This window comes from Macaca mulatta, chromosome 11 (genome assembly GCF_049350105.2).
Source record: "Macaca mulatta isolate MMU2019108-1 chromosome 11, T2T-MMU8v2.0, whole genome shotgun sequence".
Taxonomy (NCBI): Eukaryota; Metazoa; Chordata; class Mammalia; order Primates; family Cercopithecidae; genus Macaca; species Macaca mulatta.
In genome coordinates, this window is record NC_133416.1 from 57,374,792 (window position 1) to 57,398,998 (window position 24,207).

The 24,207-nt window shown below is 43.1% G+C and overlaps 1 protein-coding gene and 1 long non-coding RNA gene across 21 annotated transcripts in view; one reads left to right on the plus strand and one right to left on the minus strand.

Annotated features, from left to right (window-relative positions):
- The window catches only part of LIMA1 (LIM domain and actin binding 1), a 105,343-nt gene that overhangs the window by 23,941 nt on the left and 57,195 nt on the right, over positions 1-24,207 (minus strand). For 12 of the 20 annotated variants that reach the window (XM_077954182.1, XM_077954181.1, XM_015151695.3 and 9 more), the window contains 4 exons: positions 21,787-22,251; positions 7,618-7,702; positions 6,000-6,148; positions 2,208-2,315 (listed from right to left, as the gene is read on the minus strand). In XM_077954182.1, the coding sequence (XP_077810308.1) occupies positions 2,208-2,315; positions 6,000-6,148; positions 7,618-7,702; positions 21,787-22,251 (807 nt within the window). Of the gene's footprint in view, positions 1-2,207; positions 3,132-5,138; positions 6,149-7,617; positions 7,703-21,786; positions 22,252-24,207 lie in introns of all 20 variants that reach the window. The other 8 variants (XM_077954188.1, XM_077954187.1, XM_077954190.1 and 5 more) reach the window with 5 other exon arrangements.
- Positions 16,249-18,797, plus strand: LOC144332872 (uncharacterized). Its single transcript, XR_013401068.1, has 2 exons — positions 16,249-16,532; positions 18,563-18,797. It is a non-coding gene; the product is annotated as an uncharacterized LOC144332872 (long non-coding RNA).

Sequence of the window (24,207 nt, forward strand, 5' to 3'; positions counted from 1 at the left end):
ATTGACTGAAAGATTAAAAGGACTGGGCAATGGACAATGGTAGAGAACATGATAATTCCCCTGACATAAATATTGTTACTTATTTCAATTAAGCCATTCATCTAATGATAAATATGTAACACACAAATGTGATTTGCTTAAAATCTTTTAGCGGCTTTCCCCTGCTGCACTACATCCAAACCCTTAAGGGTGGCATATAAAGATTTCCCAGGCCTTACCCTAGCCCTCTCCTTCCGCCTATCTCTCACCGCAGCCTATGTGTACCTCACGCTCCAGCCAAGCCAGCAAACCTGTAATTCTGGCCAGGCACGGTGGCTCACAGCTATAATCCCAGCACTTTGGGAAGCTGAGGCGGGCGGATCACGTGACGTCAGGAGTTCAAGACCAGCCTGGCCAACATGGTGAAACCCCATCTCTACTAAAAATACAAAAAATTAGTCAGACATGGTGGTGCGCACACGTAATCCCAGTTACTCGGGAGGCTGAGGCAGGAGAATCGCTTGAACCTGGGAGGCAGAGGTTGTAGTGAGCCGAGATCACGCCACTGCACTCCAGCCTGGGTGACAGAGCAAGACTCCATCTCCAAACAAACAAACAAACAATCCCTGTAATTCCTCAGTAAGCCATCATCTCTGGTTTCCAAATCTCTGTTGTATGTGTCTGGAATATCCTTCTATTTCTAACTCAACCTTCCCCTCACTCACTTGGCATACTTCCACACATTCGTCAAGACTCAGCTCAGACATCACCTTCTTGAGGAAGTCAGGTTAAATGTCTTTACTCTGAGCTTCTGTGGTCCTGTATAACCCTCTCACAGCCTCACAGCACCTATCATACATTTTTATGATAGCTGACCTCTTATTAATCTCTCCTCTACAGGCTGGTCTTGAACTGCTGACCGCACGTGATCCACCCGCCTCAGCTTCCCAAAGTGCTGGGATTATAGCCGTGAGTGACCGTGCCCAGCCAGAATTACAGGTTTGCTGGCTTGGCTGGAGCATGAGGTACACACAGGCTGCAGTGAGAGATAGGCGGAAGGAGAGAGTTAGCCTTGCACATAAAGACCACATGGAATGATTTGTCAATAAGTTTTTAAGCTTATTATTTCCTATGCTTACTTAGCATAGTGACTGCCTTTAATAATAATATGAGTGAAAGAGTAAGATTTTCTTGCACAAAATGTGTTAAATGTTTACTTAAATTAAGAATATATGAGTATCTGAAGATAATCTCTAATCAAACATATTTTTATTTGTGTAAATTTTTTTCCCAGGAGCATGGAATCAAGTTGCCCTGACTCTATGCTCTCCCAAATAGATTTTTTTTTTTTTTTTTTGAGATGGAGTTTCGCTCTTGTTGCTTAGGCTAGAGTGCAAGGGCACGACCTCAGTCCACTGCAACCTCTGCCTCCTGGGTTCAAGCGATTTAACTGTCTCAGCCTCTGAGTAGCTGGGATTACAGGCATGCACTACCATGCCTGACTAATTTTGTGTATTTTTAGTAGAGATGGGGTTTCTCATATTGGTCAGGCTTGTCTCAAACTCCCGACCTCAGGTGATCCACCCGCCTTGGCCTCCCAAAGTGCTGGGATTACAGGCGTGAGCCACCACACTCGGCCCAAATAGATTTTTATTTTATTTATTTATTTATCTTTGAGACAGAGTCTTGCTCTGTCACCCAGGCTGGAGTGCAGTGCACTCAGCTCACTGCAACCTCCACCTCCCAGGTTCAAGCGATTCTCCTGCCACAGCCTCCTGAGTAGCTGGGATTATGGGTGTGCACCCCTACACCTGGCTAATATTTATATTTTTAGTAGAGACGGGGTTTCACCATGTGGGCCAGGCTGGTCTTGAACTCCTGACCTCAGGTGATCCACCTGCCTCGGCCTCCCAAAGTGCTGGGATTACAGGCGTGAGCCACTGTGCCCAGCCTCCAAATAGATTCTTTAAAATCACTTCAGTTCTTTGCCTTCTGAGCATCTGCTGAACAAAATAATTTTCCAATGAAGGTTCATTATTTGGTCAGCTATAAGTTGCAGAGCTCCTCAACTGAAATTATGTGACCTGCAAAAATGACAATCTGTCCTGGCAGCTGTTACCAAATTCCCAGACACTCTACAGCCTAGAGTTAGAGTTGTTTCTAATTTCAAGCACCTAATTTAGAACACATGCTTCCTTGGCAACTGGACGTCAGACTTTTCAACCTACCTTTTCCCCTTCCTGATGGGTGATGCAGACCTCAGGACCTGGGGGCACATTCTCCTTTTGCTCCATTTTATGAATTTTGATTTCGCCACCACTGGCTTTCAACTCATTCTACAAAATAAAAATAACTGTAAAAAAATTTTTAAAGTCCCATCATTCTATTCTCTTCATAGCACATCTATCAGATAAACTTGGAATGTTAAAAAATTCTTCTAAGAAGCCTCAGGTCAAATCAACCCCCTAACTCTCACAAGCAAAACCCATTGACTAGTGAAATGACAAAAGCAGCTTTGTGGACACATACCTCAGAGTTAAATATCTGTAGGCTAGTGTAAAACTGGATTGCTCATTAGAATACAGACATATCAACACAGGCACACAGAACACCCCAAGCATACAACATTCTTGTGATTCACTCTTCTAGCAGCAGAGCTTGTGGTAATGCAAAGCTTGTGAGTTTTATCAGAAAAGACCATTCTGGAGCAGGGGAAAGGAGATGCCAAGTGCCAATAATAGAAAATATACTGACCATACATATATAAATGCCCGGCCTGGAAAGAGAGACAGGGATGATGTATACATATAAAAACTGAAATTATATTTAATGATACCATAAAGCAACCTTTTTGGTGGGACTTTCAAAAACATGTTTTTCATATACAATTCATATATTGTACTAAAGACATAATTTATTTTACTTCTTATAACAGAGCCTCAACATAAAAAAGCATGCATTTTATTGTCATAAGGAATAAGCAAATTGCATTTTTTTCCTTGCAAGGACACTGGGGCGAATATTACAATTAACTTCATCTATTATATCTAAAATCAACATAGAGCCTGGGCGCAGTGGCTCACGCCTGTAATTCCAGCACTTTGGGAGGCTGAGGCGGGTGGATCGCCTGAAGTCAGGAGTTCAAGACCAGCCTGGCCAACATGGTGAAACCTCATCACTATTAAAAATACAAAAAATTAGCTGGGTGTGGTGGCACATGTCTGTAATCCCAGCTACTCAGGAGGCTGAGGCAGGAGAATCGCTTGAATCCGGGAGGCAGAGGTTGCAGTGAGCTGGGATCACGCCATTGCACTCCAGCCTGGGGAACAAGAGCGAAACTCCATCTCAAAATTAAAAAAAAAAATAAAATAAAAGCAACATAGAGGTCAATGACTATAGACATTTCCTACCACTGATCTGTTAATATGTAGTAATCTAGTACTTTTTTGTTCTCTGTGACTCTTTAGGCATGGGAGGAAACAATTTATGGCCACAGGGCCAATGAAAGGAATGTGAGTATGACTTAGTCACCTAGGGATGGTATTCCAGATTACTGCCCACGGCTCTGGAGGTGCAGCTGTGAGGAGAAGCTGGCAGCTAGCACTGCAGAACATTATATAGCCCAACAACTCATTCCTGACCCCGTCTGGAAGCCCCACCTCCAGAACTGCTGCCAGAGAGTATGTATGTGCCTTGTTACAACCATATTCTGTTAAGGGTCCTGGGAAATTCTTCGGGGATGAGACAAAATATACTTTTTACAAGAATTCCTGAAGACTTTTCAACTCTTTAAATCTCCAGAGCAGGAGAACTGTAATACAGAAATGGTGAGGAGTTAAAAAAAAAAAAAAAAGAAAAGTTACTCAACAGGTTTCCCCACATAGGGAGTCACCTGGTGGGAATGTTTGCAGCAGGAGGGCACTGAGAAGCAGTAAAATCTGGTAACAAGAGGAAGTTCAGCTTCACAGATCCCAATTTGCTGTATCTCCTGACCTGCCTTCTAAGAGAAGTCTAAATTTGCTCACTTTTCACATTCACAGTGCCTATCAGCCTGTGATACTCCACTTTGCTAATTGACTTACACACATCATCTCTTCTTAAAACATAAAGTTGTTAAAATTACAGTTAAAAAACCAAGATGAAATTATTCATCGCCCATAGAATTAGTCCACCAAATACTATTAGAGAATGTATGCTTAATAATGTGGGGAACAGAAGACTTAACTCGCAGAACACACATTATGGTTTCCAATATGCGCCCCATTTCAGTCTGCCTAGGAACAAATACAATTCAATACTGTTCTTTTGATTTTGTTAGACAATTAGGACATCAAGAGATTAATGGTTTGTAATTTGAAATCTTAGAACAAATGCTTGAAGGATACAAAAATATGTGTGTGTGTATTTGTATCGATGTGTGCGTGTATATATATATATATATATATATATGAATAAATGGCATTTAAAAGGTAATGTCTGTTTTCTTTTTTTGAAATAGAGTCTCACCCTGTCACCCAGGCTGGAGTGCAGTGGTGTGATCTCAGCTCACTGTAACCTCCATCTCCTGGGTTCAAGTGATTCTCCTGCCTCTGCCTCCCTAGTAGCTGGGATTACAGGTGTGTCCCACCACACCCGGCTGATTTTTTTTTTTGGTATTTTTAGTGGAGACGGGGTTTCACCATGTTGGCCAGGCTGGTTCTGAACTACTGACCTCAAATGATCCACCTGCCTCAGACTCCCAAAGTGTTGGGATTACGGTGTGAGCTGCTGTGCCTGGCTAAAAGATAACTTCGATTAAGCAGTTCTGTAGTGTCAGCTTACCCATTAAGCACAGGACAACTTAAAGGGGAAGGACTCTCCATAGTATTTTGAATATCAACTTTTTTTTTTTTTTTTTTTTGGAGATGAGGTCTTGCTCTGTCGCCCAGGCTGGAGTGCAGAGGCGCAATCTCAGCCCACTGCAATATCTGCCTCCTGGGTTCCAGCGAGTCTCCTGCCTCAGCCACCCAAGTAGCTGGGATTACAGGTGCCTGCCACCACACCTGGCTAATTTTTGTATTTTCAGTAGAGACGGGGTTTTGCCATGTTAGCCAAGCTGGTCTCGAACTCCTGACCTCAGGCAATCCGCCCGCCTCAGCCTCCCAAAGTGCCGGGATTACAGGCGTGAGCCACCACACCCAGCTGAATATCAAAATTTTCATGCTTACTGAGCATGTCACCTTCTTGTGATTTCTCCCTTTTTCTTATCTACTATTCTACTTCTTTAGGAAAACAGTACATCGTAAGGATTAAAGATTAAGTAGATGATCTACTGTATGACCCCTTCATATGAAATTTCCAAAATAGGCAGATACATAAAGACAGGAAGTAGATCAGCAGTTGCCAGGGGATGAGAGCAGGGGGAGCTGGGAGTGACTACACAGGTATGAGGTTTCTTTTCAGGGTGATAGAAAGCTTCTGGAATTAAACAGTGGTAATGGTTGTACAATGTGAATATGCTAAAAATCACAAAACTGTATACTTTAAAATGATGATTTTATATGACGTGAGTTATATCTCAGTAAAAAATTACAAAAAAACCCTCATTAATGAACACAGCTGATATTTCTCTCTAGTCTTCTTCTTTCTTTCCTCAAAAAACAAAATAAGCTCTCCAGTCTTCTTCGGTCTTCCCTCAACAACCAAGATAAAATAAGAGTTCTATTGAAACTAATAAACTACTACTTCTTTAACAACAACACAACATTAAGTAGAAGAGCCAGGGAAACTCTCAATGATACTGACTGGTAACATCACAAAAAAAGTGAGTGGGGTGGGAACGAGGACTAAGAAAGCAAAGTCAAGATTAGACCACGGTAAGACCTGCAAATCCAGTGAGGGTAGGGTTCATGTGAACAGAGAACAGCTAGGGGACCAGGGCTCAGAGGTAAGGGTCTGGTGGCATTTCCTAATTCCAGTACTCAGTGACCATCTGCTGGATGACAGAATGAATGAATGAATGAACGATGCAGAACACATACTGTATAGTTGGTTGAGCTGCTTTGTTTGGACACAGCTGCCTGGTACTTGGCCATTCGATCCTTTATAGAGGTTTCTGAGAGGCGTGGAAGTTCCAGATTTCGCCTACTCTCATTTTTCTCCGAGTTGAATGTAGAAGATGACAATTGACCTAGAAGCATCCAAATAACATGTTTTATTTCTCAGATGGGATCTCACTCTGTCACCCTGGCTGAAGTGCAGTGGCATGATCATAGTTCACCGCAGCCTCGAACTCCTGGGCTCAAGATATCCTCCCATCTCAGCCTCCCAAAGTGCTGGAATTACAGGTGTAAACCATTGTGACTGGCCGATGTGTTTCATTAGAAGATAAAAGTGATTCAAATAATTTCAAAATTCTAAATTTTGGGTTATTGTTATCTAATGGCCAATTTCTTCCATTAAAAGCACGAAGAAGAAAATCAGGAATATAATTGTCATTTACAAAGTAATATTCACTCTTTCTTGGCATTAAAAGAACCTTACCATAATTGAGCATTGCATATTTTATTTAGTTTTTGAGACAGAGTCTCACTCTGTCACCCAGGCTAGAGAACAGGACAGTGGCAAGATCGTAGCTCACTGCAGCTTTGAAGTCTTGGGTTCAAAGGATCCAGCCATCTCAGTTTCCCAAGTAGCAGTGACTTCAAGCATGCACCACCACGGTGGGCTTTTTTTTTTTTTCTGTAGAGATAGGTCTCACTATGTTTCCCAGGCTGGTCTCAAACTCCCGGGTTTAAGTGGTCCTCCTGTCTCAGCCTCCCTAAGTGCTGAGATTACAGGTCTGAGCCACCACGCCAGGGCCTGTATTTTAAAATTCTGGCTTATTTAACATGAAAAAGAAGAGATCTCAATGCCTTTTAATTTGCATTTCTTTGATTACTAGGTAGCTGATGCTTTTCCTGTTTTTACTAATTTTTTCTTTTGTGAAGTGCCTGTAAGTCCCCTTTAAAACGTAGTTCCACTCTCAAAGTGTTATGTTATCACTGGTAATACAGGGTAACCAAACCTGATATGGGACACAGCCCATCTATTGAAGCCCTCAAATCCCAGATGACTAGAGCCAAAACTGATCGTAGCACTTTACTTATAGCTCCTCAAAATACCCTTTGGTTACCATAGGTTATCACTAACAAGGGTGGATTAAAAATAGAAAAAAAGAGGCCGGGCACAATGGCTCATGCCTGTAATCCCAGCACTTTGGGAGGCCGAGGCAGGCGGATCATGAGGTCAGAAGATGGAGACCATCCTGGCTAACACAGTGAAACCCTGTCTAGACTAAAAATACGGGTGCCTGTAGTCCCAGCTACTCGGGAGGCCAAGATAGGAGAATGGCGTGAACCCGGGAGGCAGAGTTTGCAGTGAGCCGAGATCGTGCCACTGCACTCCAGCCTGGGAGACAGAGTGAGACTCCATCTCAAAACAAAAAAAAAAGCTATTTAACAAGAGCAATGAGATTTGAGAATGGCTTGCATCTAATAGGCAGACTTTCCTTTAATTTGTGTCACTCTTCCTTTAAAAGCATTGGCTTCGAGTCCAAAAGATGTTGCTACTAGTGAGTACTTCCTATAGGACCTCATACACAAGGAACTCTCAGCTTACCTGGGCCTATTTCTAGGTCATCTAGAGAATAGCTGTTTTCAGAGACCTTCCTTCCACTTGCACTTCGGCTTTGGGCCCGGAGAATCTGGAAAACGAAACCCAGTGATAAGTTTTGCAGAAATGATGGGAAATCTTGATGCAAGGTTCAACTTGCAAACCTTCTTTATAAATACAATCCAGATTTGATTTTTTTTTTTTTTTTTTTTTTTTTTTTTTTTTTGAGACGGAGTCTCACTCTGTCGCCCGGGCTAGTACAGTGGCGTGATCTCGGCTCACTGCAAGGTCCGCCTCCCGGGTTCACGCCATTCTCCTGCCTCAGCCTCCCAAGTAGCTGGGACCACAGGCGCCCACCACCACGCCCGGTTATTTTTTTGTATTTTTAGTAGAGACGGGGTTTCACCGTATTAGCCAGGATAGTCTCAATCTCCTGATCTTGTGATCCACCTGCTTCGGCCTCCCAAAGTGCTGGGATTACAGGCATGAGCCACCGCGCCCGGCCCAGATTTGATTTTATATTTTTATATTTCATAGAATTTTAAACAAAATTACAAACGTCAAGCACTACATATTCACAGGTGCCCAGGGAAAAATAAGTAACTCTATGTAGGTAATATTCTCTGTTAAAGATCACTTCCTAACCAGCAAGCTTTGTAACACTTATTGGAGGGGAATCCTCACATACCAGATGACAATGACATGCCTTCCAAATTGCCAAGTGCTGATGCAGAATCTGCTGTTTCCTTTCTCCATCTCACGTTATTTCTGCTATTGCTGCCTTGGTTCATGTCTTCATCATCTTTCCCCTAGACTATTGCATTATATCTCTTTAACTGGTTCTTCATTATCTTCCAATCCAGTCTCTATGATGCTGCCATTATCCCCAATAATACAAAGTAATTATCCAAAAATATAAATCTATTTTGCTCTCCTTTTCAAAATTCTTTCAGAATTCCCACTCACTCCTGAAATTAAATCCAAAGTGCTTAGTAAGTCACAGAAGTCCTGTTCTAGATCTGGTCCCCACCAAGTCAGCCTCCTTTGTCCTTCTGTTGCCTTGCAAATGCCTGTTCCTTCAAAGACTCGGTGTAAGCACTATGAAGTCTGAGTACCTTGCCAACATAAATTTAGGTAATCTTTCCTCTGTTCCCAAGGTACCTGGTCAAACTGTTGGGTGACTGTCCCTCTACTGCACTGTAAGCTCACTGAGGGCAGAGACCATGTCTTTCTCTGCATATATTTCCAAGACTTACAGAAAAGTGGATGACACAGATTTTTTTTTTTTTTTTTGAGACACAGTCTCACTGTCACCCAGGCTGGAGTGTAGTGATGTGATCTTGGCTCACTGCAGCCTCCGTCTCTCAGGTTCAAGAGATTCTCCTGCCTCAGCCTCCTGAGTAGCTGGGATTACAGGCGCTTGCCACCACGCTTGGCTAATTTTTATATTTTTAGTAGAGACAGGATTTCACTATGTTGACCAGGCTGACCTCAGGTGATCTGCCCACCTCAGCCTCCCAAAGTGCTGTGATTATGAGCTTGAGCCACTGCGCTTGGTTGACACAGATTTTTTAAATAAAGTATTTTGTGATTCCATTAAATTACTACATTTATCTCTCTCATATCTAGGGTAGATCTTTCATGAAAGTTACAAATTATAATTTTTAAGACTGTAGAGTCAAAAATATTCCCAGACATAGTTCACAGGGAGTATGTCATGTTTATTCAGCTTATAATGAGTGCCTTACATCAGATCCTATCATTCAAATCTCAATTTATTTCCAGATAACTTGAGGTTAAAAAAGATATCTGAAATCCAGTATGACAGGAGATAAGAATAAAACACTTAGCACCCTTTTGAGTTTAACATTAGTAAATAGTCACTAAATCTTTAAGTTTAATGGACTAATCAACTTTACTATAAAGTTTGAGAAAGTGAGGCTGGGCATGGTGGCTCACGCCTGTAAACCCAACATTTTGGGAGGCCAAGGGGGGCAGATTGCTTGAGCTCAGGAATTTGAGACCAGCCTGGGCAACATGGTGAGACCCTGTCTCTACTAAAAATGCAAAAAAATTAGCCAGGCGTGGTGACATGCACCTGTGGTCCCAGCTACTTGGGAGGCTGAAGTGGGAGGATTGCTTGAACCAGGGTGGGCAGAGGTTGCAGGGAGCAGAGATCGCTCCACTGCACTCCAGCCTGAGCAAGAGTGAGCTCTGTCTCAAACAAAAAAGAAAGTGAACTATCACTTTTACATATTTTTTATACCACCTCCTCGGAGAGAGAAAACATGCCACATCAGAAATCAGAGCCAAGGATTTGTCTGTTTATACCACACCAATAAGAATAGTTTCTTTCAAATTCAGTATACATTTAATCTCTCTCCCAAGGCCAGGCAAAGTGGCTCAAGCTTGTAATCCTAGCACTTTGGGAGGCTGAGGCAGGTGGATCACTTGAGCCCAGGAGTTTGAGACCAACTTGGGCAACATGGCAAAACCTCGTCTCTACAAAAAAAATACAAAAGTTAGGCCAGGCACGGTGGCTCTTACTGTAATCCCAGCACTTTGGGAGGCTGAGGCAGAAGGACCACGAGGTCAGGAGTTCAAGACCAGCCTGACAAACATGGTGAAACCCCATCTCTACTAAAAATACAAAAAAATTAGCTGGACGTAGTGGCCCACACCTGTAATCCCAGCTACTCAGGAGGCTGAGGCAGGAGAATCGCTTGAACCCAGGAGGCAGAGGTTGCAGTGAGCCAAGATCAGGCCACTGCACTCCAGCCTGGATGACAGAGCAAGACTCTGTCTCAAAAAAAAAAAAAACAAAAACAAAAGTTAGCTGGGCGTTATGGCACATGCCTGTAGTCCCAGCTACTCAGAAGGCTGCAGTGGGAAAATTGCTTGAGCCTGGGAGGCGGATGTTGCAGTGAGTCAAGATCATGCCACTGCACTCCAGCCTGGGCAACAGAGTGTGTGTGTGTATAATTTGTCTCCTGGCTGGGTGTGGTGGTTCATGCCTGTAATCCCGGCACTTTGGGAGGCTGAGCCAGGAGGGTCCTTTGAGCCTAGGAGTTCAAGACTAGCCTGGGCAACATAGGAAGACCCCATCTCTACAAAAAAGAATACAGTGAGCTGTGACCACACCACTGCATTCCAGCCTGGGTGACGAGTAAGACCCTGTCTCAAAAAGTAATAATAATAATTTATATCCAGTCAGCTTTGCAATTTACATTATTGATTTAAGTCTATTTTTTCTTTTTTTTTTTTTTTTGAGACGGAGTCTCGCTCTGTCACCCAGGCTGGAGTACAGTGGCCGGATCTCAGCTCACTGCAAACTCCACCTCTCGGGTTTATGCCATTCTCCTGCCTCAGCCTCCCGAGTAGCTGGGACTACAGGCACCCGATGCCTTGCCCGGCTAATTTTTTGTATTTTTTAGTAGAGACGAGGTTTCACCGGGTTAGCCAGGATGGTCTCGATCTCTTGACCTTGTGATCCGCCCGTCTCGGCCTCCCAAAGTGCTGGGATTACAGGCTTGAGCCACCGCGCCCGGCCTGTATCTTTTATTTCTTTTATTTTTTTAAAGTAGAGACAGGGTCTCATCATGTTGCCCAGGCTGCTCTCAAATTCCTGGGCTCCAGGGATCTTGCCTTGGCCTCCCAAGGTGCTGGGATTACAGGTGTGTGCCACTGCATCTGGCCTGATTGGGCCTATTTTTAATAAAAACTAAAACAAGCTGGAACAACACTATCCGTGCTACATCACACACAGGTCAGGCATACTTTCATCAATTACTAAACATCCATATAACTCACACAGCTCAACATATTCTTGCTCCAGGAGCAGCCTCTATCTGAAAATGAAGTGGCTAGGCCCAGTGGCTCACCTGTAATCCCAGCACTTTGGGAGGCCGAGATGGGCAGATCTCTTGAGGTCAAGAGTTCAAGGCCAGCCTGGCCAACATGGTGAAACCCTGTCTCTACTAAATGTACAAAAATTAGCCAGGGTGGTGGTGCATGCCTGTAATCTCAGCTACTCAGGAGGCTGAGGCACAAGAATCACTTGAACTTAGGAGATGGAGGTTGCAGTGAGCAGAAATTGTGCCATTACTCTCCAGGCTGGGTGACAGAGCGAGACTCCATCTCAAAAAAAAAAAAAAAAGAAAAAAGAAAAAAAGAAAAGAAAAGATAATGAAGATCTTGGTCAAGAGGAAAAGATGTCTGGCAGGATACCCTCAATCCACTTTTTTTTTTTTTTTTTTTTTGAGACAGAGTCTCGCTCTGTAGCCCAGGCTGGAGTGCAGTGGCGCAATCTCGGCTCACTGCGAGCTCCGTCTCCCGGGTTCACGCCATTCTCCTGCCTCAGCCTCCCGAGTAGCTGGGACTACAGGCGCCCGTCACCTCGCCCGGCTAAGTTTTTGTATTTTTAGTAGAGACGGGGTTTCACCATGTTAGCCAGGATGGTCTCAATCTCCTGACCTCATGATCCATCCATACTGGCCTCCCAAAGTGCTGGGATTACAGGTGTGAGCCACCGCGCCCAGCCCTCCCTCAATCCACATTTTTAATTTTTATTTATTTTTTTTGAGACAGTCTTACTCTGTCACTCAGGCTGGAATACAGTGGTGTGATCTCGGCTCACTGCAACCCCCACCTCCTAAACTCACACAATTCTCGTGTCTCAGCCTCCCGAGTAGCTGGGATTACAGATGTCCGCCACCACACCTAATTATTTGGGTTTTTGGTAGAGATGGGGTTTCACTATGTTGGTCAAACTGGTCTAAAACTCCTGACCTCAAATGATCTGCCTGCCTTGGCCTCCCAAAGTGCTGGGATGACAGGCGTGAGCCACCACGCCTGGCCCACATTTTTAATTTTATTTTCAACATACTTCTTATTTGCTGATCATTTAAATAAAGAAAATTCCACATATTTATTCCAAATGCTGCCGCACTGGAAGATAACCACTACAAAAATTAGAAAGTTCAGAACTCAAAATGGGAGAAAGGCTGCTGATAAACTTCTTTTGAAAAACCAGAAGAGGCCGGGCGCAGTGGCTCACACCTGTAATCCTAGCACTTTGGGAGGCCTAGGCAGGTGGATCGCTTGAGGTCAGGAGTTTGAGACCAGCCTGGCCCACATAGTAAAACCCCATCTCTACTAAAAATACAAAAATTAGCTGAGAGTGGTAGCACGTGCCTGTAATCCTAGCTACAGGGGAGGCTGAGGCAAGAGAATCGCTTGAACCCAGGAGGTGGAGGTTGCAGTGGACCAAGATCATGCCACTGTACTCCAGCCTGGGCAACAGAGCAAGACTCCATTTCAAAAAGAAAAAAAGAAAAGAAAAACCAAAAGGAAACGGGTTCTGCATTCTTAATACAGATATTTGCTTTCTGTCAAAGGTAAAGTTCAAGCACAATTCCAAGAATATGTGTTACATGTTACAACCTGCAGAGAGCTCAGTTTTCTGTCTAGTTGGAGCTACACATCCTTCTCTGTCTTGTGTGAAGTCCCTGCACTGCTGTTATTGGGAGCACAATCATTTAGAACCAGAGCATATACCTTGCCAGGGCAGAGGCTTTCTTTGGTTTTTAAATGCATAAAATTTCCCATCTTTGCTAGCTTTTAATTTAAACTGCTGGATTAAATAAAATAAGGCCCCCTTACCTTTTTTTCGAAGCCTTTTGCTCCATAGGGGTATCAAAACTCTATATTAATTTCTTTCAAGTACTAAAAAAGTAAATGTACAAAGTCACTTGGTCTCAGAGAAAAATAGGAAGAGAATTGTCTCTGAAAATCCCTCATACAGACTGTGGCTCTGAGGAGAAATACAGCTGTGAGGTAAGATGGGTTTTCATGATATTGCAGGTGAAGCACAGCATTACTTTCAATATATTTCACCTCCAAACCACTCGAACATTAAGAATAACAAGGCTGGGCCGGGCATGGTGGCTCATGCCTGTAATCCTAGCACTCTGGGAGGCCGAGGCAGGTGGATTACCTGAGGTCAGGAGTTCAAGACCAACCTGGTCAACCTGGTGAAACCCCATCTCTACTAAAAATACAAAAAATTAGCCAGGCGTGGTGGTGGACGCCTGTAATCCCAGCTACTTGGGAGGCTGAGGTAGGAGAATCGCTTGGACCTGGGAGGAAGAGGCTGCGGTGAGCCGAGATTGTGTCATTGCACTCAAGCCTGGGCAACAAGAGTGAAACTCTGTCTCAAAAAAAAAAAAAAAAAAAAAAGAATAACAAGGCTGGGCGTGGTAGCTCACGCCTATAATCCCAGCACTTTGGGAGGCAGAGGCAGGAGGGTTGCTTGAGGCCAGGAGTTTGAGACCAGCCTGGGTAATATGGTAAGACCCTGTCCCTGCTTTAAAAAAAAAAAAATTAGCCAGGCATAGTGGTGATGCCTGTAGTCCCAGCTACTCTGGAGGCTGGGATGATTGGTTGAGTCCAGGAAGTCAAGGCTGTAGTGACCTATGATTGTGCCACGGCACTCCAGCCTGGACGATATAACAAGGCCCTGTCTCAAAAGCAAGCAAGCAAACAAACAAAAAATGATCTCAAATGCATTTAAGATGAGTTTTATGATCCACATTTTCCAAGTGGTAATCTGAGGTACAGGAAGAAGGAGGGGTTTCCTCCACTATTTCTCAAGGAAGTAAAGGAACACAAAACGCGCGCGCACACACACACACACACGCACACACACACACGCACACACACACAAATTCTGATACCAAAATACTGTTCTGTAACAGACTTTTATCACATTTTAGCTCTTTTTACTCAGACACTTGAGGGAGTCTTAATCATTCTAATATCAAGGAAAGAGAATAGACAAGACACTTTTAAGACTTTCTGGAATTTCCTGAGGCCTAGCCTCACCCCACCCTGAAGTCCTCCTTCCTGTCAGCTGACAATAACTCCTGTTAGTATGAATATCCCTTAAATATTCTCTGTGAATCCATAAATCAAATGCACCAAGATGTACTACTAAGAGAATAAAAGTTTGGGGCTTTTAGACAATAATCTGTAGAATTTTTTTCTGTATTTTTTAAAAAAGAAATAAAGTAAGTTAGGTTCTAAATAAGTAACAAAGCAGGATTTCCTGTCTTTTCTACACCTGTTTTCAGAAAAAATTATCTTTAAAAGCTGATTCTCAACACTTTAATTTACTGAGAGTCCCCTACCTCAGCCACTTCCTTCAACCTTTCAACTTCAGCTTCCTTTGGATGCTGTCATCTCACCAAAGTCAAGGGCAGAGGAAGGTTGGCTTTTAGGCAAAAATGGAACTTTGCTGAACTATGCATGGGGATCAGGGAATAGATAAAACATAGTCTTGATTCCTTAAAGTACTGAGAGAAAAATTTCTTTATTCAGGGACTCTCTTAGAGAGTTAATGTAAGTAAAATAATACACATAAAAAGAGCTTTTATCTCCAGATGGTAGGATTTCCCTAGATTTTTTGTATTCCCAAGCATTCTACAAATACTATGTTAGTCTTACAATTAGGGAAAGAAAAAAAAAAAGGAAGGATAACAAGTCATGTCTATTTAAGTAGACAAAAATGGTAAAACCAAATGCTAATAACGCTTTGGGGAATGTGTCCTTATATTGTACTAGTGCTGTTATAATCTTGAGAACAAGCTGAAAATATATAAGAATAAACAATAAATCATACCTTTTGATGTAAGAACAATGTTTAATGAATTATATCCAATTTTTTTTATTTTAATTTTTTGAGACAAAGTCTCACTCTGTCGCCCAGGATGGAATGCAGTGGTGTGATCTCAGTTCACTGCAACCTCTGCCTCCCAGGTTCAAGCAATTCTCTTGCCTCAGCCTCCTGAGTAGCTGGGATTTCAGATGCATGTCACCACGCCAGGCTAATTTTTGTATTTTTAGTAGAGATGGGTTTTTGCCATGTTGGCCAGGCTGGTCTCGAACTCCTGACCTCAAGTGTTGGGATTACAAGTATGCCTTGTGCCTTGGCTCCCGAAGTGCTGGGATTACAAGTGTGAGCCACCACCCAGGCCCCAAACTCTTCTAACTCTACAGCTTTCATTCATATCTCTTGCATTCCAATGTATTTCTTCTGTTCACTGTCCTGATGCTTTTCAATTAGTTAAGCATAAAATGTGGGAAGACAGAGTTAATTAAAGTCTTTGAGAACATAGCTGTTTTCAATTTTTCCCAGTTTCCTTAGATTTCAAATATATGTAGGGCCCATTGTTTCTATCCAATAAATAGTTATTATAATATCCATGAAGATAGTGTTAAATGGTAGAAGGGGTACTACCCAATTTCAATCCTGTTCTGATATTAATTAGCCACATGCCATGGGGCCTATCAATTAACTTCTCTGACCTCATCTGATTGCATCTATAAAATTGGGATTGTAAAGTTCTAACTGACTGAGGGCAGTGAGCTGGATTAAATAACTTCTTAAACTCTCTTAAGGTTCTAGGATCTATATGTCAACAATTTTGACAGTGATTTCTCACTCATTGAAGCTCATTGATGAGTTGGAATGAGTTAGAAGGCTAGAGGAAATGACTCTTAAATATATTCATTCTGGTAGAGAATAAGTGAGAAATAGGCTTTAATCAATTTTCATTATTTGGAAGGCAGTTATGCTTACCACTATACCACCAATGCCACCTTCCTTTTATTAAATAAATACTATGAACTAAGTTATTGACCACTAGGGTATAAAAACATTCTTACTTTTCTTTTTTTTTTTTTTTTGAGACGGAGTCTCGCTCTGTCGCCCAGGCTGGAGTCCAGTGGCCGGATCTCAGCTCACTGCAAGCTCCGCCTCCCAGGTTTACGCCATTCTCCTGCCTCAGCCTCCCAAGTAGCTGGGACTACAGGCGCCCGCCGCCTCGCCCGGCTAGTTTTTTGTATTTTTTAGTAGAGATGGGGTTTCACCATGTTAGCCAGGATGGTCTCGATCTCCTGACCTTGTGATCCGCCCGTCTCGGCCTCCCAAAGTGCTGGGATTACAGGCTTGAGCCACCGACATTCTTACTTTTCTTTTTGAATTTATAAAAATAAGTTATTTTTTATTTTTGCCTTATCTAGTAGCAAACATAAAACCATCCTGCCTTAAAAAGCCAACATTGTTCTTTCTCCTATTTTTATCTTGGATCACAAGTTCATATACAGTCAAGCAAGTGCCCCAAAGAAAAACCCCAGAATTGAAAACAGGTGTATTCCCTTCAGAAAAATCAAAGCTAGAATATTTAGCTATTAAAGTGTTTCCCCCGAGACTGAGATCAAGTGACTTCACTGCAGTGGCTCAAGAGTGGCTTACTCCCTCCTTCCAAATCAGCCCATCATAGAACCCCTATTGCTAAACAGCAAAAGCCAGAGGCTTAGACGGGATCCCTCATAACTGGAGAATTCAAAGTGTTCAGAACTTCAAGCCTGGCCTATGACGTAAAATCTTTTTTTTTTTTTGTAAGTACAATTGCGATTTTATTTTTCTCCAGAGGCTAGTTTTTCTTCAGTCCTTAAGAACTCTGCTCCTTATTTGGGCTTCGGTGGCGGTCATGGGGCAGCACCCACAGGTCTACATTGGTCCTTGCGGGGGCTTCATGACCTTGATTCCTGACTACTGTGCTGTGAATAGCACAACTCACACAGTAATGCAGCTCCACATCTAGCCTGGGAAGTACACAGGTGTCCAGGACGCTCACTTCAGAAATATCGCTGACTGTTGTAGCCTCTACGTTTCAAATGATAAATTTCTTAATAGTCTTGCCATTGGGCACACTATGGGCACAGTTCATGCAGCAAACAGGCTGCAGTGAATAGCATACACCTGGTTGCGGCCCTCTTTGGCATGACGACTGTTTCTTCTTTTCTTTGTCATCTTGGAGGTGCAGGCCCAAGAAAGATGAAGTAATGAAGTAAAAATCTTAATTTGAGGGTGACTAAATGAGTGCTTCAAGACTATTTAACCCAAATCCACATTCTGCAAGACAGTTCAAGAAAAAAGGCAAAGTAGCCATCTACCTCAAGGCTATGGGCTCCACGATACTTAGCACAGTTGTCCCCAAGTGTAAACACTTTCCATAGCGTGCTTCTTCCCTGTCTCCCAGGTTAGGCACAATGATGCCAAGGCGCCTGTCATTGACACTCACATCCTTTAAGAATTTCAGGCTGGGTGTGGTGGCTCACGCCTGTAATCTCACCAGCTTGGGAGGCCAAGGCAGGAGGATCACTTGAGCCCAGGAGTTTAAAACACTCTGGGCAACACAGTGAAACCCTGTCTCCATAAAAAATTTTTAAAATTAGCTGAGAGTGGTGGTACACACCTGTGGCCCCAGCTATTTGGGAGGCTGAGGCAGGGGAGTCAAGGCTGCAGTGAGCCATAACTGTACCACTGCAATCCTCCAACCTCGGCAGGAGTTAAGACCTATCTCCATAAAAAAAAAAAAAAAAAAAGCATTTCAAACAATAACAGCAGTTTAATTCTTCCTTTGGCACCTAGGTAAAACTGGTCTTTCTCTATAAACTCTACTATGTTCTGGTCTCCTTTCAAAAGCATAAACACACTGAAATTAAAACATGAAATATTAGGGGCCAGGCGCGGTGGCTCACGCCTGTAATCCCAGCACTTTGGGAGGCCGAGACGGGCGGATCACGAGGTCAGGAGATCGAGACCATCCTGGCTAATAACATTGTGAAACCCTGTCTCTACTAAAAAAATACAAAAAACTAGCCGGACAAGGTGGCGGGCGCCTGTAGTCCCAGCTACTCGGGAGGCTGAGGCAGGAGAATGGCGTGAACCCGGGAGGCGGAGCTTGCAGTGAGCTGAGATCCGGCCACTGCACTCCAGCCTGGGCGACAGAGCGAGACTCCGTCTCAAAAAAAAAAAAAAAAAAAAAAAAAAAAAACATGAAATATTAAGAATAAAAGATTCAAAAAGTAGCAATTGGGGGATGAGTATTCCAAGGTTTGAGTATAAGATTGGCTATGAGACTATACAGATAGGTTGAGCTCAGACTATAGATTACCTGACAGAACTGTTAAAAATAATCTAGACTGAGGCTGGGCATGGTGGTTCATGCCTGTAATCCCAGCACTTTGGGAGGCCAAGACAGGCAGATCACCTGAGGTCAGGAGTTCGAGACCAGCCTGACCAATATGATGAAACTCCGTCTCTACTAAACATATAAAAATTAGCTGGGGCCGGGCGCGGTGGCTCAAGCCTGTAATCCCAGCACTTTGGGAGGCCGAAACGGGTGGATCACGAGGTCAGGAGATCAAGACCATCCTGGCTAACACGATGAAACCCCGTCTCTACTAAAAAATACAAAAAACTAGCCGGGCGAGGTGGCGGGCGCCTGTAGTCCCAGCTACACGGGAGGCTGAGGCAGGAGAATGGTGTGAACCTGGGAGGCGGAGCTTGCAGCGAGCTGCGATCCGGCCACTGCACTCCAGCCTGGGCCACAGAGCAAGACTCCATCTCAAAAAAAAAAAAAAAATTAGCTGGGCGTGGTGGCGGGTGCCTGTAATCCCAGCTATTTGGGAGGCTGAAGCAGGAGAATTACTTGAACTTGGGAGGTGGAGGTTGCAGTGAGCCGAGATCATGCCAGTGCACTCCAGGCTGAGTAACAGAGAGAGACTCTGTCTCAAAAATAAATAAATAAATAAATAAAATCTAGACTGCTTTCAGTATGGACAATGATGCTCATTTAGAAACAGCAATAAAACCAAGGGTGGCTGTGTTTTCCACTCCCTTAGCAGTCCATTAAGTGACAAATGAGGAAATTAAAAATGGCACAAAAAAAGCAATGACACCTAGAAGCCCAGGTGAATCTTATGTCTCTTCCAGCTTCTTCTTCTTGTTTTAAGGGACAGGGATCTTACTGTGTTGCCCAGGCTGAAGTGCAGCGGTGATCATGGCTCACTGCAACCTCACACTCTCATGCTCAAGCAATCTTCTGCCTCAGTCTCCTAAGTAGCTGGGACTATCAGTGCATACCACCACATCCGGCTAATTTTAAATTTTTAGTAGAGACGAGATCTGGCCATATTGCCAAGGCTGGTCTCAAATTCCTTGGCACAAGCAATCCTCCTGCCTTGGGCCTCCCTAAATTCTGGGATTACAGATGTAAGCCACTGTGCCCAGCCTCTTCCATCTTCCTATAGCTTTAGCAATCAATCTGGTTGCCCAGTGCTATCAGCCATCTACTAGGATCTCTATTTTTATTTTTATATATTTTTTGAGACAGAGTCTCACTCTGTTGCCCAGGCTGGAGTGCACTGGCATGATCTTGGCTCAATACATCCTCCACCTCCCAGGTTCAAGTCATTCTCCTGCCTCAGCCTCCCAAGTAGCTGGGACTACCGGCACATGCCACCATGTCTGGCTAACTTTTGTATTTTCAGTGGAGATGGGATTTCACCATGTTGGCCAGGCTGGTCTCGAACTCCTGGACACAAGTGATCCCCCAACCTCTGCCTCCCAAAATGCTGGGATTACAGGCATGAGCCACCAGGCCTGGCCTAATAGGATCTTATATGGAAAGTTTTTCTCCTCTCCAAGCAGGCTTAGAAAGAGAGGCTTGTTCTGACCCATATCTCACTAGATAGTCATGAGAAAAAGTGTCTCACCATATCCTTACACATAATCAGCATTTTTGTCTGCTACAGTCCCAGTCATTTCCTACCTTTGGCCAGTTTCAACATGCAGCAGCCTTTTGCACTGAATCTACATTGTGTGTACTGGCATGACATCAGCTGTCCTGTTCCTAGCAGGGTCTGGGAGGAGGAGACTTACAATGGTGCTTTGAGTCACAACAAAGCCCCTTCCTCTCTATTTAGGATTTCTGACATTTTTTCCTTCCACTTAAAATTCTTCTTCTATTTAAATTTTAAAAAAAATTAAATTAAAACCATAAAGGGGAAAGGAGGATTTGGCAGGACTAAAGGTCTAAAAACTTGAGAGGGAAGAGAGTTAAGAAAAGTTATAAAACTGCTTTGTGGTTACATCTCTTGCCAACTGGTTTCACTGTTAAAGTAGAGCTAAAGCTTATGCACGGAAAAGTGTTCCAGCTTTACAAATCGTCAAAAACTCGTACAACTTCAAACATGACCCCCAAACATTCAAGAACTTTCATAATTCTAAGCAGAAAAGAACTGACATTGCAAGTTATGGGAAGGGATTGACAATATCACACCTAACATAACTGAAGACTACGGGATGAGTTATTTTTTATCTCAGAAAGAATGCTTCATATTATTATATTACTTTCCAAACATAGGGATTTGGGCCAAATATTTCGCTTAAAAAAATCCAGCTTTCCCATCTAGGTGGAATCTAGAGTAGGGATGGCTTTGCTCCCCATCAGGTCTGTTTATTTCATTATAACGACTGTTGTAACGAACCATCCCCATGTACAAAGCCAGATATATAGGAAAGTATGAGAAAACTGGAAAAATTTACCAGCTTCGTGGCCTCTGGATTGTGTTATAAATCACCAGCATATGTAACTCATTTTCTAGTTAAGTAATTCCCTCTGGGGACGAGGTCTGCAATCCACATGAAGGATCAAATTTCATTAGCAGTTGTAGGAAAACGCAACCCCGTGTATTTGCAAGTCAAAACTCCCGAAAGCTATAGCTAGTCTGGCTATCTTCATTGATTTTGCCTGAGAGAGGATTTTAGCTGATAGAAAACATTTGTTGGAAGGCACAGATGAGGAAGTTGAGAAGAAGAGAAGGGATTCAGCTAGCAGAGACAAGTAAGCCTCAGTCTTAATGTTAAACTCTGGCCTTAACACTCAGTCTGCAGCTGTGTCCAAGCAGAGAGCTATTCGGCAGTAATTCCACCCCCAGAGCTACAAATGATAAAGAACGCAGGAAGACAATTTAAAAGGGCAAGTGTACAAAAACACATAATCCAATCAGTATTAAACGCTCTTCATTTCTAGATACCAATTTGAATCCCAGTGTGAACTTAATTTAACATGAAATTGGGTCAGAGATTCACAAATCTTAGCATCTATGTAAATAATTCATTTGAGATGTATTAACTTATCTAACTGGAATCAAAAGACATACTGACCACATATTCGCCTCTACTCAAAATGGCTAGATTGGAAAAACAGCTTTGTTTAGTACTTGAATTGGCTTTCTCAAGTTTCAAACCCGCCCAATTCTTACCTTCGTTTGAGTTGGTTCACCTTTCTCAAACATCATCTTAAGCCTGTTCAGCGGAATATTATATTTCTCTATTTTGCCTGAAGCTTCTGTGTTTTCACTGATTTCTGATTTTTCTACTTCATGCCTGGATTCTCCTAGACAATTTTCCATTTTTTTACTTTCTGTTGAGTGGTCTTTAAGATCCTCACTGTCCTTGATGTGGGGATATCGACCCTGAACGAGGGCTTCAGGAGGTGACCTGAATCTAGATCTGGGGTGGATTTGTTCCTCTTGGTCAGCTTCGGCTCCAGAAACAGCGTGGCTTGTCACTTCAGCAGGAGGATGGTCCGCTCTGTGCCTAATCTCAGTGCTGCTGTTCCGTAGAGAGTCTGTGTGAGACTCTGCTCCCAGCCCTGGGTTCTCCCACTTCTTCTTTAACACAGTCAGGGTCCCCCTTCTAAAGTGCTGGGGGAGATTTTCGGTGTTCTAGAAGAACAAGAAGTAGGTGCCAGTTATAACTTGCCTGTTGAAACATTCAAACATGTTGTTCTTTGTAAAATGAAAGTTAAAACTCCAAGCTGCTCCTGGTCCACTGCTGTTTCAGACAGCTGTGAACAGTTACAGCCCTGCCACATGGAGAAAGCATCCACCCGGGAGAGGGAGAGGGAGAGGGAGAGGGAGAGGGAGAGGGAGAGGGGAAGAGAGAAAAAGTCAGGAGCTGAAGCAGGAAGTGATAAAACAGGATGGCCTTATAAGGACAAAATGAGAAGAAAGGCAAGCCCAGCTCTAATGATAGTTATATGAGAGACAAGAGATTTTTACCCAAAGATTAATGGGGAAAAAAACAGGAAAGAAAAAGCAAAATACAAGTGCTTGAAATGCTGTAACTACACATTAGCAAAGTTCATCATTACCTGCCATAAAATAACATGGTAAATTCTGCTGGTTTTTTCTTTTAAATAAGACAAAAATATAGGATAGCTGAAACTATACAATACCATCAATTATGGATAGTGGCAGCAAGGATTGAAACTATTTGTAGAACCCTGCAGAAGTCCCCAGAGTTTTCCAAGTATTTGCATAAATATTTAGTTATATCTGACATAATTTACATGCATATGAACAGTCAAATTTTATTTTTACATAAGAATTTAATCTTTTTTTTTTTCCCCTGCTCTTCTCTACAAGTTTATCTGTGTATAAATTCTCAGTTATCGGGGCTGGGCACGGTGGCTCACGCCTGTAATCCCAGCACTTTGGGAGGCCAAGGCGGGCGGATCACGAGGTCAGGAGTTTGAGACCAGCCTGACCAACATGGTGAAATCCCCGTCTCTAAAAAAAATACAAAAAACTGGGTGCAGGGGTGTGCGCCTGTAGTCCCAGTTACTCGGTAGGCTGAGGCGAGAGAATCGCTTGAATCTGGGAAGTGGAGGTTGCAGTGAGCTAAGGCTGTGCCACTACACTCCAGCCTGGGTGATAGAGTGAGACTCCATCCCCCAACCAAAAAAAAAACCAAAAACACAAAAACTCAGTTATGAAGAAATTCACTGTTTTACAGATCCTTTGGTTGTAAAATATGCAGGCTTCAAATGCAAATACCATCACCAATCACTCAGATGATCAAAGGACACATATTTACATATCTAAGAGAGTTCACTTTCACCAGGGCCAAACATGGAATTAATTATACATATAAACAGACTGAAAACAACCTGGAAATTGTCACTGTTGTTCCACAATAGAGGAAACACGCTTGTCGAAAATTAAATGTCCCGGCTGGGCGCAGTGGCTCACGCCTGTAATCCCAGCACTTTGGGAGGCCGAGGCGGGTGGATCACCTGAGGTCAGGAGTTCGAGACCAGCCTGGCCAACATGGCGAAACCGCGTCTCTACTAAAAATACAAAAATTAGCCGGGCGTGGTGGCAAGCGCCTGTAGTCCCAGCTACTCGGGAGGCTGAGGCAGGAGAATCACTTGAACCCGGGAGGCAGAGGTTGCAGTGAGCCCAAATTGCTCCACTGCACTCCAGCCTGGGTGACAGAGCGAGACTCTATCTCAAAAAAAAAAGAAAAAAAAAAAAAAAAGAAAATTAAATGTCTCGTACTTTTAAAGGACTGTACTCCTAAGTAAATTGAACAGCACCACCTTCCCAACAAACTGCAAACTCCAATACCTTCTCTCCTGTAGTCTGTTACTCACCGGTCTTTCAACTAAGAAAGAAAGGACAAACAACCTAGGAATTAAACAGGATTAGCAGCTATTTTGGGAATTAAGTCTCTCACCCTATTACTCTTCTGAATATACCCTGAGAACCACTTCATCAAGTAGCAACAAGCCTTGAAAAAAAAATTGTAGAACAACTGCTTGATTCTAGTGTTTACATTTTAGCTTACAAAAATGATCCATTGGGGGAACAATGTATGGATCAGAGATATAAGAAGCT